The 15,119-nt window shown below is 48.2% G+C and overlaps 1 protein-coding gene across 1 annotated transcript; it reads right to left on the bottom strand.

The window, feature by feature from the left end:
- Positions 1-552: 552 nt before the first annotated feature.
- NCR2 (natural cytotoxicity triggering receptor 2) lies at positions 553-11,062 on the bottom strand. Its single transcript, XM_046006069.1, has 6 exons — positions 10,862-11,062; positions 9,139-9,529; positions 8,660-8,998; positions 3,157-3,286; positions 2,951-3,061; positions 553-2,311 (listed from the first exon to the last, which is right to left on the bottom strand). Exons 1-6 carry the CDS (start codon positions 11,060-11,062, stop codon positions 1,942-1,944), a joined length of 1,542 nt encoding a protein of 513 aa, XP_045862025.1. The 3' UTR covers positions 553-1,941.
- Positions 11,063-15,119: the final 4,057 nt, after the last annotated feature.

Below are 15,119 nucleotides of genomic sequence, written 5' to 3'. Positions count from 1 at the left end.
AAACCTGGGTAAAAATGGGATGACTTTAATGACCAGAGAAAGGGGGGTAGGAGAAAAAAGAAGTGAATCCTTTTTACCTTAGAATCTCAGAAACCCCCAGAAATTGGAGGCATGGGTAGTTCAGGACACAGACTACAAGTGGGGGGCTCGGTTGAGAAGTGGTCAGACTTGTCTCTTTTCTGCCTCCCCTGAGACAGAATGAGTAGGTCAACTGCCCACATCCTTTCTCCTTCCGCTCTTCACACCCTGCAGACAACCTGCAGGTTAGTCTCTGATGAGATGTGAGTCAGAGACTCCTGCTCAGGGAACCTGGCACCGCAGAGAGGGAAAGTGTCTTCCACCTGGGGTCCAAGTGAGTGAAAACAGATGCTGGGCAGAGATGCCCCTTTGCTTTGCTACAGTTGGTGCCTAGAACCAAGCTTTCATCCCCAGGAGAACAGTTCAAAGAGGCTTTTTGGAGAAACTGAGGTGTCAAAGAGAAAAAAATGCAGCCATGCTTGTCTTAGTCCACTTGGGTTGCTGTAACAAAAATACCATAGACTCGGCGGCTTATGCAACATTTATTTCTCACAGTTCCGGAGACTGGGAAGTCCGAGACCAAGTTGCCAGTGGAATCCGTGTTTGGCGAGACCTCCCTGATTCATACAGGTCTGTCTACTAGCTGCGTCCTCACAGGGTGGAAGGAGCCAGAGAACACTGTGGGGTCTTTTTTGATAAGGGCACCATCCTCCCCAGTCACCTCCAAGGCCCCCCCTACAAATACCATTATGGGGGGTGGTGGTTAGGATTTCAACATATGAATGGAGACAGGGTGGGGGGGGGAGACATAACAGTCTGTAACAATGCCCTTGCCAAATCAATGTAGTGTCCACAAATCTCTGTAACACACAGGGAGCCTCCAAGCTTTTAACTCCTGAAGGGCTGCCAAGAAGCAGGAGAGGTTTCCAGAAAGTTCTGAGGAAAGACAGAGGTCAATGAAAGGAGAACACAGAAGATACAAAAAGGTATTTGGAAGGAATAGAAGATACACAAAGCTTAAAAACAAACAAACAAACCCTCAAAAGTGAAAACTTTTATATTGCCTGAGGAAAAAATGACATCCCCAAAGAAAACATGCAGGTTGTAAAGAACATTCAGAGAACAATCAGACCATTTAGAAATGTTAAGCTGTGGTAGCATAAATAGTAAATTTTGAATAGAAGAACTGGAATGTAACCTTGAGGAGCTTTCCCAGAAAGTAGGAATAAAGAAAAATAGATGAAGAACAGGAGGGAAAAGAAAGTTTCAGTATGGAAAATCTGACATGGAGAGAGAAGAGTCAGAGAGACAGTAGCTCTAGGAGGGCAGGGCCTGGGGTCAGCCCAGGCTGGTTTTGGGTGTGGAGCCTCCTGCTTAGTTTGTGCAGGAAAAGGGAGGGTCACTGTTCTCCGGAGCCTGCAGCCCTCTTGGTGGCAGTGAGGGCCGCATGAAGTGGGGGGTGGTGCACGGTTACATGGTGACAAGGGGAGGCTGAACCTGGAAGAACTTGAGACCCCAGTCATGACCCTGGACTCGATCTCCCATGCAGTAAAAATGCACGGGGTGTTTGAAAAGGGATGGATAAGGGGGAGCAATCCAGCAGGAGGTGGAGACCAAAGGCAGGACACCAGTTAGGTGATTGACAGACTGGCCAGGTAAGAGTGCCTGGGGGTGGGGATTTGCAAAGAGGGAGGAAGAGGATGGAGAGGCAGCAACAACAGAGAGAAGCAGAACAGAGCAGCAGGGCAGAGTGTGGCTGAGCAAATGGAGATGGGGAGAGAAATGCTGGGGGTGACCTGGGATCTTGGCTGAGCTGTAGGGCTACAGATAGGAAAGGAGGGGGGAGGGGAAGAAGGGGAGGGGAGGAGGAGGAGGAAGGGGGATGAGGAGGAGGACTAGGGGAGGAGGCAGCGGGGAGAGAAGTCAGAGTCGCCCACAGTGCTGGCTCAGGTTTGGGGGACAGCTGCTGCACTGGCCTTCAGCTCCCATACCTGGATGGTGCTGGCCCAGAAGCCAGTTGCGTGTGAGCAACTGGTGGGCCTGGATCTTGGGAGGAGGCGAGGCTGGGAAATCCTCAGCACTGGAGTAAGGGATGTAGCCAAGGGTCTTGGAGCAAGTTCTGTCGGATTTCTGCCTTTTCTTTGCAGTGAACAAAGGGTTCAGAGTCCAGGGAGGAGCTCCCTGGGAGCCTGGGGAAGACTGGCCATCCATGGATCCCGAAGCCTGGGGCCTGGGCGGAACTGGACGCATCAGAGACTTCCCTCCATGTTGCATGTGTGGACTCCTTAAGGCTCTGAGATGGGATGGGGGGATGGGGAGAAATATAGGAAGTGACTCAAATCCACTCTTTGACCCAGTCACCCTGTCCCCCACAGCTGGTCCCTCCTTCAGCAAGCCTGACCCCAGGAACTCCTGGTCTTGCGTTCTTTCCCCCAACCCCCCTACCTTCGCTCTCCTGTGTTCCCTTCTCCCCAGGGCATGACTCTCCCTCCTGCACACAGCCTTTCTCCCTCACCACTTGGGAAGGGGCTGGGCCCTGGGAGGGTGCCCTGGCCTTGTGGCTGCAGGTAGGCCTTCCTGGAAGGACAGGGAGTGGGAGGTTGAAATCAGGTCAATGGTCCAGGAGCAGGAGGAGGGATGAATCAGAGCAGGAGAGGAGCAGGGGAAGGAAAGGGGGAAAAGGAGAAGAGGCAAGGGAAAAACAGACTGAGAGATGTGGACGAGGCACCTGAGTTTGAGAAGGACATAGGGGAGGGTCACTACTGAGCACACGCAATGGATGGAGCCCAGGAGGGACTCATTTGGACAGCCCTGTTGGGTATAGTTTTTCCTGCTTCTGTGTTCACTGGCTGATTCCCTGTCTGACCATGGGTCTGGAACAGAAGCCGTTCTGTGCTCCATTTTCCTCCCAAACCCAACCAAACCTACTCACCGGACAGTCAGGACTGATAGCGCCAGACCCTTGGCCACAAGCAGCACACAGAGCACGGGGACCAGAGCGCTGGGGGATGCAGGGTGAGAGCAGAGGGTGGAGTTTTGTTGCCTGGAGGACAGGGGACAAGAAGGGGAGAGGAGTGGGTTGGGGTGGTGGGCCCCTGAGCCAGGGCCGTCGGGGTGAGGATCCCACACTGAACTCACGGTGAAAGGGTGGTGAGGGCAGAGGAGGCCCTGGGGGCCTCCTTGGCTCTTCCAGTTGGGGGCACAGAGCTCTGGGTCGTTGATGAGACCAGCTCAGCAGAAGCCCGGATGGCCTGTGTGGAGGCAGGAGCTGTCCGCGAGAAAGAACCCTCGTTAGCTGGTGGGACAGCACACCTGTTCTGGCCCACAGGAAAGTCGGCTGGATTGGGAACAGAAGCCTGTCAACCCTGATAAAAAACAAGTCGTGGGGGTGCGTCCAGGCTGTGAAGTCCTCTGGCTCAAGACTAGACAGAGCTGTGGCTCAGGATCTACACAGGGCCTGTGGTGGTGTTCCTTGGTCTGGAAAGAGCACTGGAAGATGATTCAGAAATTCTGGAATTCCCTCCAAGTGTTTCTACATGGCTGGAAGGGCACTCTCTAGCTTTCAGCCTCCCCAAGTGTGGAAATAGTCACTGTCTTTAAGCAGCCCTCACCTCTGGCATCTGTTCCCTTGCTCATTCTTCTGGGACTGTTAGGGGATGGGGTCCCTCATGGGGAATTTTAAGGTTGCTTTCCCACCCCTGTCCTTCCCAGTTTGGCAGCAGAACCCTAGGCCCCTCTGCAGGCCCCACTGCCCCAATGGCCTGGATAAATACCTTTTATGGAGCCCTCTCTTAATTCTGAAACTTTGTGAGCTATCTGTCCCCCCATCCCCACTTGCCTTGCCTTCCCAGAAAGACCCCAGACCTACCAGTGCTAAGAACTCTTGATGGAGGCTGGTGAAAGGTCACCTCTGGAAAGGTGATGAGGGCTATTAAGGAGACAAGAGGACAATGACCATTGGGGGTGGCTGAAGCCCTGAAGAGAAACAGGTGGTGTCTGACCCGATGCTGTGACAGGAACTGGAGACTGTCAGGGTTTAGGTCTGCACACCCACCCAGTGCCTATGAGGGGAGCAGTCTCCCCCAAGCTGAGGAAAAGAGAGAGGCAGGGGCTGAGGGGACAGGGAGGAGAGGGTGCCTGGTGTTGGGACACCCCATGACCGGGGACTTCCCTGGAGAGAGTCCTAGGCCAATGGACAAGTGGACATGACTGTGAGGCTGCCCGGAGCGATGACCTGGAGCAACCCCTATGCCCAACCAGAGAAGGTCCTCAGGACCCTCAGGGAAACGTTTAGTCCTGAGCTACAGTGTGTGGTCTATGGGCTGGTGCTGGTCCACAGATTGTTTATAACCTGCCCGTACAGGATGAATACAGAAATTGGGAGTCAGGATCTCGAAATTCTACAATTTGACATTGTCCCAAGGTCCACGCACATGACTGATAAACAGGTCTGGTGGAAGAGGATATGGACCAGTTTGGTCATTGTCACCCGGTCATGGAAGTCTCCATGGGGGCAAGCTACAGAGCAGGACCATGACACTTGAACAGTAGTTGGTTGACTCTAACCCAAAATTGTGTAAACACCTGAAAAATTATTAAAGTTTGTTATTTTTATAATCATTGAAAATTTCAATCTATCCTTGCTAAAAAAAATTTAGAGTTTATCATGATTCACTAAGGTGGAGGAGTGATTAGCTCATTCAAGGACTCACAAACAGCAAAACAAAAGTCCCTGAGCTTTTTGTCAAGAAAAGCCATCTCTTCTCTGAATGTCGCAGTAATAATAAACCAAATGACGATAGTGGAATTAATTCCAAAGATGCTTCCCCGTCTGCAGTTATTCCAAAGGGTTTGAACTGAGTTTATTTGAAAAGGTTATCTGTCACCGGGGTAGGCAGAACAATGTGCGTGTCCTAATATTGGGAACCTGTGAATGTCAACCTCTGTGGCCAAAGGACTTTAAAGATGCCATTAAGGTCAAAGATCTTGGGGTGGGTTACCTGGGTGGCTCAGTCGTTAAGTGCCTGCCTTTGGCTCAGGTCATGATCCCAGAGTCCTGGGATCAAGCCGTGCATTGGGCTACCTTCTCAGTGGGAAGCCTCCTTCTCCCTCTCCCACTCCCCCTGCTTGTGTTCCCTCTCTCGCTGTCTCCTTCTGTCAAATAAATGAATAAAATAAAAATTTTAAAAAGTACAGGAAAATTTTTAAAAAAAGATCTTGGGGGTGGAGAGAGATTCTGGGTGGACCCCATCTAATGATTAGTATTTAAAAACAAGGAGTGGGGGCACCTGGGTGGCTCAGTTGGTTAAGCCTCTGCCTTCATCTTGGGTGGTGATCCCAGGGCCCTGGAGTCGAACCCTGAGTCTGGCTCCCTGCTCGGTGGGAAGCCTGATTTTCTCTCTCCCTCTTCTGCTTCCCTGCTTATGCTCTCTCTCTCTCTGTCAAATAAATGGATGAAATTTTAAAACAAAACAAAACAAAATAAGAAACAAGAGAGTGTTTCCCAGTTGTAGTCAGAGAGAAATGCAGCTGGGAAATGATGGCCTCTGTCTTTGAGGACGGAGGAAGGGGGCCACAAGTCAAAGAATGTGGCAGCCTTTAGAAGCTGCAAAAGCTGGAAAGTACCTAGTCTGCAAGAAAACAGGACTTCTGTCCTATCGCTACAAGGAACAGAATTCTGCCCAAGACCTGAATGAGCAAGATGTGGATTCTATCCAAATAGCCTTCGGGAAAGAGCACAGCCTCTGACGCCTTGATTTTAGCTCAGTGAGATCCAGACTTCTGATCCGTAGAACTGTGAAATTACAAGTTTGTGCGGTTTTAAGCCACTGCCTTTGTGGAGATTTGTGCCGACAGCCATGGGAAGCGATGCCACTGTCCTATAGCACGAGTTTTGTAGCTATAATGAATGGTGGAATACCAAACCCAGTGAGTTAGCTGTTGAGATGTGCTGGCTGATGGACAAATACATCATGAAAACGAGTGACATTTACACGGAAAACATAAAACCACAAATTCAAAATAAACTTTTTTTTTTAAAGAGGATTGAATTATAAATTTCTTAAAAGCTCTTCTTTTCACTGTACATGCAATTTTGAACAGGATGAGAGGAAGTCATTCCTCTGTCTCGTTTTGCTTCATTGTCAGAAACACAACTATCCCTGAACTGAATAGAGCTATGAAGGGTTGTATTATTGACCAGGGGTCTGGGGCTCCAGGTTCACGCAGGAATATGTTCTGGTGGCTGTAGCTGCTTGGGCGGGAGGACATTCTGGAATGGTCGTTCAGATTAAGAAGGCGTGCTATGAGAAAGTACCGGCTGACCCACACTGTGCGCTTCCCAAAGTGGTAAAACTTGTGAATTACATAAAGATGAACGCATTAAACTACGGGGTATTTACCGTAAAGATACAAATCTAGTGATCCGTAGGGCCAGGTGCACCCGAATGTTTACAGCAGCAACTATGGAAAGAACCTAGATGTCCATCAACAGATGAATGGATAAAGAAGATGTGGTGTACACACACACACACAAACACACACACACACACACACACACACACACACTGAAATACTACGCAGCCATCAAAAGAAATGAAATCTTGCCATTTGCAACAACATGGATCGAACTAGAGGTTATTATGCTGAGTGAAATAAGTCAATCAGAGAAAGACAATTATCATATAATCTCCCTGATATGAGGAATTCGAGAGGCAGGGCGGGAGGTTTGGGGGGTCAAGAAGGTAAAAATGAAACAAGTAGGGATTGGGAGGAGACAAACCATAACAGACTCTTAATTTCACAAAACAAACTGAGAGCTGCTGGGGCTTGCGGGGGGGGAGGGGGTAGAGATAGAGTGACTGGGTGATGGACATTGGGGAGGGTATGTGCTATGGTGAGTGCTGTGAAATGTGTAAACCTGGCGATTCACAGACTTGTACCCCTGGGGCTTATAATACATTATATGTTAGTAAAGATAAATAAAGATGAGTGTATTGAATTTGAAATCGTTCTCTTTATTCTGTGATAATATGCAAACCCTGCCCAGTTGGTATTGTGTGCCAAGTTAACAGAGATCACCTAGAGGGAGAGTTCTGTTGAGAATGTCTGATCTACGGAAAGGACTGCTAATGTTTTGGCAAGATCGAAACCGAGTTATGATTAACTTTTTAAACATGTGAATCATACCGTCAGCCTTGGTTATATTATGGCTTTGAGGTTATTCCACGCAAGGGAAGAAAGCAACATATTGTTCAATGGCAAACAAAATCTCAGGGCAAAAACAGAAGTTAGAGAGGTTCAGAAGAAGTTTCTATGAGTTGCTATGGCATGTTCTTAATTTGGTAACAATCATCAAAACAGGTGATGATCTTGAATTTGGATATCTGCAAAGGTACTCATGGAAAAACCTTAATAGTGTGATAGAATGTTTTGAATTTTATTTTCTGCTGAAAGAAGATACGTGATAGGAAATTCCTAGATCCAGAATCCATTTTTTCATCAAAAGATGTTTTAAATATAAACATAACTTTATAAGATAGATTTTGGAACCAGCTACTGACGAAGGATTGAGGATGCATTTTGAAAATAGAACATCACTAGCTCCCTTTTGTAAAAATTAAAAATAAAAATATTGAGCTTGTGGAAATTGATTTGAAATTCCTTCCTGAATTTCTGTCGACATAACTCTATGAGACCGGTTTTCTATTAAGTTGTTATTAAAGCACAAGAACAATTTTGAATATATTATCTCTGAAGAGTTATGGTGTCTTGGTGTAATTCAGATTAAGGAAGTTAACAAGCAGGAATGTTTCTTTGTCACATTAAAGTCCTTCAGTGTGGCTATACAGGTTGTTTGTCCAAAGTGTGGATGGCATTTAATATGGGAAATTGCTATTTCACTTCTAAGTTCTTGCTCAGTTACGACTGAGGCACAACAACATTAAGGCTAGAATGTTGAACACCTACACCCACCACCTACATGCACACTTGCAGCGAACGGCTTTGGGCCATTTTTACAACTGAACTTTTAGGCTTGTGGGCTCTACGGTCTCTGTTGGAACTATTCAACTTTGCTCCTATAGCATGAAAATGGCCTTAGATCAGAGATAAACAAAGAGGCATGACTGTGCTCCCAACAAACCTTTATTTCTGGACAATTTGAATTTCCTTTACTTGTCATGTGTCATAGAATCTTATCTTTTTTTTTTTTTTACTTGTTTCCCAACCATCTAAAAACCATCCTTGGCTTTCAGACCAGTATGCTGACTGCTGATCTGGGCCAGGAGGAATGGACAGCCCAACATGCTACCCACATGGTTGGGGGGTTGGTTTGTGGCCAGTGGCCAGACATTTACTGAGTACCTATGATGTGCCAGATTCAGGCACCTTCTCTAAAAATGCCGGACAGTCTTGGGCTCCCCTGTGGTCAGGTCATAGGAGCTCAGGCTCGTCAGCATGCACAAATGATCTGTTTGAGCATCTTTTAGGAGACTTGTAAATCATCAAGGTGGGCAGCGAATGAGGTGGGAGTGTGTGTGCACCTGTTCCCAGCAGCCTTCCCAGAAGAATTGGATGGAGGGGGGTTAGGAAACCAGGCGGCACTAGAAGGGAGCGAGGGGATCCCCAGGAAGGGGCTTACCTGGTGACACTGCCAGATAGAATCTTATGGACTTAGAGACAGAGTTGCTGGAAGCGTGGTAGATTCTACACCAGTAGTATCCTGAGTCTTCCTCCTTCAGACCAGTCGTGACGATGAAGAGACCGGTGCTAGGGTTGTCCCAGATTGAGAATCGAGAGGACTGAACCAGCCTGCCGGGACCAGAGCTGGTGACGAGCCTGGTGCACTTGAACGCTGACAGCTCCTTACACCAGCCCTTCCTCTCATAGGGCCAGCCTTTGGGAGGGTACTGGCATGTCACAGAAAGCGTCTGCCCTGCCACTCGGTGAAGATGCTGAGCCTCTGGTAGTGCCCATGAACCTGGAGAGTGGGCTGCAGGTCAGGGCCACACCAGCACCATAAGCTGTCCCATGGCCCAGAGCACTTGCTCCATGTCACAATATCCCAGATGTCCCCATAGCACCCTCCTCTCCTCCCCGCACTTTTCCCTTCCTCCTCACCTGCAATCAGCAGTGGCAGCAACAACGGCAGGAGCAAGGCTTTCAGAACCTCCCGCCCTTTCCCTGTGGGCTGGTGGGAGAAGACATGGGGGCCCCAGGGGAGAGGAAACCGGGAACTGGTTTGACTCTGCTCAGATCTTCCAGTGCTTCTGAGAGAGACAAAATGAGAAAGGCCAAGGCCAGGCTGGGGAGTAGGAGAGCTGGGGAGGGCTGACACTGCAGGCAGAGGGAAGCCGGGACCCCCAGGGGCAGTTGCGAATCTGGAGGCAATAGCCCAGCATGGTGCACGACTCCTGGGTCTCCATAGCGGCTGCTCCTCTCCTCCGTGCCCAGCTACCCCTTCCCCATCAGGGCTGCCCTTGGCGGAGGAGCTGGGATGGCCAGGAGGAAGCTGTGGTCAAGCAACAGGCTTCCCACCTGCCTCTCTCTGTTCACTGCCTCTTCTTTGCAGGACCCTGGCTTTGCCCTCCTCTCCAGGGCAAGCCACACTGAGGGTGGGTGACAATCTCAGGGGAACTCAGAGGTCTGAGCAAGAACCCTAAACCCCACTGGCCCTGAGAGTGGTCAGAAACCTCACACGCAGTCCTGTCTGGTGAGTCAGTGACGTATTTCCACCCTGGGAGGTTTTATGGGTGCTGGAGGGGAGAGGAGAGCAGGTGGAGTTTCAGTGCCAGTAAGAAAGTGCAGGGAGGGTCCCTGGCAAAGGAGGGCAGAGTGAGACTGGGAGCAAAGAGAGCCTGGTTGGTGGCAGGGACAGGTCAACGGGAGGAGGGTGGAGCACAGGAGCCTGGACCACCAATCATATCTAAATCCTCAACTCCTGCCCCCTGTGGGCACTAAAGTGCTTGTTGTGTAATAGCTAGCTACACAGAAGCAGGACTCCGCATCTTTCTTTAGTGAATATTGGCACTTTAAAAAATGATGCAATTTACAAAGAGATTTTCTATAAAACAACAAAAGGTAGGAGTTGGGGAGTCAGGGCATCTCGCCCTGTGCTAACATGTAAGTCCTTCTGTGGCCACCTGGGGCTCTGCTGGTCTAGCACCTGCTGCCTGGAGCCCCCCAAGAGCTCCTGACTGAAGAGGGTATTGGTTGCAAGTCCCCTGTTGCCACCCCCACCACCCCTCCCAAGCTCCTGACTCCTGTTCCCCACTCTGTCTGGGTGCAGAGCCCTGCTCCTTGTAGTGGGAGTGAGCAGAGACTGAGGATAAGGGCAAAAGGACAGACAAGAAGAGGAGGGACACAGGAGGACATGGGCTCTCTTGCCTAGAGACCCCGGGGGAGAAGCAGGATGGACTTGTGGAGTCAGAAGGGAATCTCGGGCCGATGCCTGCTACGCAGCTGCACAGAGTTGTTTAACCAGTGTGTTTGTGTGTGCTCTCTCCTAACGCCACAGTGGGGTTTGGGAGGGAACTGTTTTTGTTTTGTTTTGTTTTTCCTCCCACACAGGGGAACTGAGGCCCAGATCTGTCTGTGACCACCTCAAAGTCATGTGGTGATGTGAAGATATAACCAGACCGCTTCCTGACTTCTGATGGGGCCTTTCTGCTGAAGCCTGGCCCACTATCAGGACAGGAAACCAAACCACACGTGCTTGCAGAGGTACTCCTGGCAGTTTGTTTCCTGGCCTCGGGCTGGGCTCTGTGTTTCCTCTCTGAACCTAACTATAGACAAAATGCTGAGTGGGGGGCACCCTTCTGAGGGGGAGGGCTCTGGCCCCGACTAGCATAGCTGTGTATCCCTTGTGTGAGGGTGTGCAATGACTGTTTCCCATAGCGATATCCCCTTTGTCTGGTTGCTGCTGACCGCTGAGAAAGGACGCCTCCTCCCTGCAGCCCGCCAAGATCACTCTTTGTCCACATTCCACTATCTCTATGTCCCTCCGGCTTGGGGTTGGCTGAGTTGTTCTCTGCTGAGTCAGCATGGGTCCACGGTGCCCAGGGGACAGGAAGTTTTGAAGCAAACCCTTATACCTTTAAAAGTCTGAGTTTCCCCTTTTCTTAAATAGATAATGATGGCTCACTAATACGATTATTCTGGGAATAACTGAGTAAATACTTCCAAACATTTATAGAAGTGCCAGTTACATGGTGACTCTTCAATGAGTTTGTCATCAAGAACCAACATATGTGCTTGACTTTTAATTATACATGTAGACATGGAATAGCAGTGCAGCAAACTTCTAAAAGTAAATAAAAATAAAAGTTTTGTCCTTTAGAGCAGAACTTTCTAATCATGGTCTTGGTGCCAGGGACTCTAATGGGAAAAAATGATCGGTCATTCTATATACAGATTACTACTTGGACATGATAAAAAGATATGACAAACAGCATTTCAAAGCAAATCGCAGCTGTGAATTAGATTTCCTTCCTATTTGGCAGATAAAAGATTATTCGATTTCACATAAAAAGACAAGTCATATAAAAAAGACAGAAAATGAGTATTTCAATAGGAAAAGAGAGTGAAGTTATGAGTAGGTACTTTTCTGCAGAAGAAATACAGATGAATAATGTTCAGGAAAACATATCCAAACTGGGTTATTTAAGAGAAATGGAGACAGGAAGTCTAACATCAAGGTGTTGTTAGGGCCACACTCCCTCCAGAGGTTCTAGGGAGGGATCCTTCCTTGTTTCTTTCAGCTGCCGCTGTCTGTGGCCCCATCATTCCCATCTCTGCCTCTGCAGTCAAGTTGCATGCTCTGTGCAAGAGTCTGTCTAATTGCCTCAGCCTCACTCTCCTATAAGGAGGCAGGTGACTGCACTCAGGACCCACAAGAGAATCCCGGATAAAGACCATCTCTCAAGACCCTTAATTTAATCACACCTTTTGCCATATAGAAGAACAATAATCACAGGTTCTGGGGACTAAGAAGTAACTATCTTTGGGGGGTCATCTCTTCTGCCTTCCAGAAATGAAATTTTCTCTCTCTCTCTCTATCTTTTTTGGAGTGAGTTAGAATTAGGTCAAGATTTAAAATCATCAGCAGACAACTAACCATGGACGATACCTGTATGGGTGTTAGAAAACCCACCTACAAATCAACCGAGGTGCTGATTTAGGCAGATGACACTCAGCAAATCTGAGCTCTTACAGAGAAGCAAAAAGATGAAATGCTTCCTGGCAAATTATAACAAGATTAAGTTTAGATTCTTGTAAAAGCTTGATCAAAAAAAAAAAAAAAGCCAAAATTGAAAAAAAAAAGGTGTATATAGCAAATTAAAGACAGGAGCATATACAAAGAATAATATATCATGACTAAATCACTTGTATTATGTGACTACAAATGTGTTTGACTGTCAAAGTTAGGTCAATGCTGGGTTCTATTTCAGTAAGTCAAAGGAGAAAATTATATGAAGATATTGATCGATTGCAGAAAGGCATTGGTAAAATTCAACATCTATCCTAGATAAATCTTTTACTATTCTATAGATAGGAAATTGCTTTCCTAATAAAGAAACGGTTTAGTAAATTAATCAGCTAACATCGCACTAGTGAGGAGTCATGTTAAAGGCTGGGATCAAGAAAAAAACGCTCAATGTCTAAAGTATTGTTGAACGTGTTTCTGGAAGTACCAGCGAATGCAATTACACGGGAGAATAAAATTGGACACATAAACTTAAAATAACAGGCCAAATTACCATGATTTGCTGGTTGTGTAGTTGTCCACTTGAAGAACTCAAGGATATTAGCTGAAACCCCATACAAACAAAAGGAGAGTCGTCAAAGGTAAAACAGAGCCAGGCAGCAGTTAAAATGGCAAAAAGAGATTTTATTGAGGAACTACTGCAGTTGGGAAAGGGAGATATTAGTACAGAACTGGGCTCAATTTGGAGTACAGCACAGGCCAGTGGGGATATACAGCCTGGGAGCAGGCGGGGGTCAAGGGGTGGAAAATTACTGAGAGGAAACATCAGGAGTGAGGGGGAAGCGTTCTGGCTAAACCGACTCCACAATAGGATTCTTCACTTAAGGACAGGCTGGGGTGACCAGACATCCCCGGCCGGGGCGTAGGATGAGGAACTCCATGGGACATTGATACTGAGAATATCCATGTCTTCACTTGCAAGGTGAGCTGCACTTCCTATCCCTGGGCCCTGGAGGACCCAGAATTCATGCTCAGCTCTAGAAGGAGCACAGAGCTGTGGAGAGAGCAGGGTTCTCCCTAAAACTGGTCTTTATGAGGGAGTGCACTGATGGGCTTAAGAGAAGGTTCAGGAGCCTGACCAACATTTGGTCAAGCAAGGACTCCTTTCTCAGAGTTTGTTCATTCATTCACACTACGTTCAACAAATATTTACTAAGAGCCTACTGTTCCAGACACAAGGAATAGATGGAGACAGTATGTGGTCCTGCGGCTTACATTCAGAGAAGGGTTTTTGGCAGCCTGAGGGGGAAAAGAAGGAAGACAGGAGGTAGGAAGCTAAACACAACAGAACGATGGCCGCTCATTCTGCCAGCACCAGAGTAGTCTTTTTTTTTTTTTTTAAAGATTTTATTTATTTGACAGACAGAGATCACAAATAGGCAGAGAGGCAGGCAGAGAGAGAGAGGGGAGGAAGGAGGCTCCCCACGGAGCAGAGAGCCCAACGTGGGGCTCGATCCCAGGACCCTGGGACTATGACCTGAGCCGAAGGCAGAGGCTTTAACCCACTGAGCCACCCAGGCGCCCCAGGTCCCTGTCTTTAAATGATGGTTCAGAGTGCCCCCCGACATGTGTTTAAACCATTATCATGGTCAAGATGGGGAAAAAAATAGAAAAATTCTATAATTGCGGGAATAAAAACCTCAAAGTACTTATATTTTCCTCTATTGTAGAATATTGTAAAACTTTGAGAAACATGACCTTTGAATCAATGGTACTAGATTTTCGTGTCCATTCCAAATTTGTGCCAGAGTGGAAAGTTATAAAAGGCTTTCAAATACATGGTTTCCTTTGTCACCAAACCCTCCAGGCCTTTTCCAGTTTCTGGAATCCTCGCCTCTTCCTTCCACCTAGAAGATAAGAATGCACCAGACTCCCCCACTGCAGGGTGGGCTGCATGCCTTGTACCTGGCCCCTGGAGGAAACAGAATTAAAGCCAACCTTCTGAAAGCGTGGAGGAGTGATCAGCCTGATCCTGTGTGTGTGTGTGTGTGTGTGTGCGTGTGTGTGTGCGTGTGCGCGCGCGTGTGTGTGTGTTTGGGGACCAGAAGTGGTCAGAGGGATTGGGAAAGAAATAGCTCAGATCCACTCAACACAGAGACACCTGGCCCTGAGTATTCTCCTGGGCTGCTGGAAACCTCTGCAGGGGACCCAGACCAGAGAGTCCCAGGCAGAAAAACCCAGAGAAAAAGCAACTAAGAGAAGGCCATTAGAAATTTACCAGAACTTTTGACCTCATGGGCTCAATGGGAGAAAAGGTATAGTATTCCTATTCTACAGTCAGAGAAACTGAGTCCCCCTCTGCCCTGCAGCCATGCTGAGAGCAAGGAGGAGGCAGGTAGAGCTGCCCTTCTTTACCTTTCCTGGGACTACTGTGGTCTGAGCTTCTCCCAAGTTTTCTTCTCCCAAATCCTGGGTTTGCAGGAAGAAGGCAGGTCTAGATGATCAACAGAATGGGATTCCAGAGGTAACAGGGGACACTCAGGGCTATTTTCTTTATGAGAACCACCGATGGTGCCATTCTCTGACAGTGAACCCTAGTCCCACACTTCCTGGCCATCTCCCAGAGCCTGGTTCCCACAGAGTCCTGTGACCTAGGCTCCTCCTAGGAGAGCCGAACCTCTGAAGAGGAAACCCTTCTCAACATTGGGGACCAGAGACATTTGGGGGTCCTGTCTCTGCAGTTTCCACCCCCGAGGTTGCCACTGAGCTCTGACAGGTCTGAAGGCCTAGATGATGTGCATTGTCTGCACCCTTGGGGAGTCTAGAACCCCTGGCTCTGCTTGAGGTTGTTCACCCCACAGACTTTGGAGGGGACCCCACAGTGCAGAGAAATGGT

Source organism: Meles meles, chromosome 5, assembly GCF_922984935.1.
Source record: "Meles meles chromosome 5, mMelMel3.1 paternal haplotype, whole genome shotgun sequence".
NCBI classification, from domain to species: Eukaryota; Metazoa; Chordata; class Mammalia; order Carnivora; family Mustelidae; genus Meles; species Meles meles.
This window is presented reverse-complemented; position numbering and strand designations above follow the sequence as displayed.

Excerpts from the sequence above, each read along its gene's own strand:
- NCR2 (XM_046006069.1), bottom strand. The coding sequence starts at position 11,062 with ATGCTGACTCAGCAGAGAACAACTCAGCCAACCCCAAGCCGGAGGGAC. Across the intron at positions 9,530-10,861 it reads AGGGATACACAGCTATGCTA|CTTCCTCCTGGCCATCCCAG; the intron begins GTCGGGGCCAGA and ends GCTTGACCACAG. Across the intron at positions 8,999-9,138 it reads GCTGCCACTGCTGATTGCAG|GTTCATGGGCACTACCAGAG; the intron begins GTGAGGAGGAAG and ends CCCACTCTCCAG.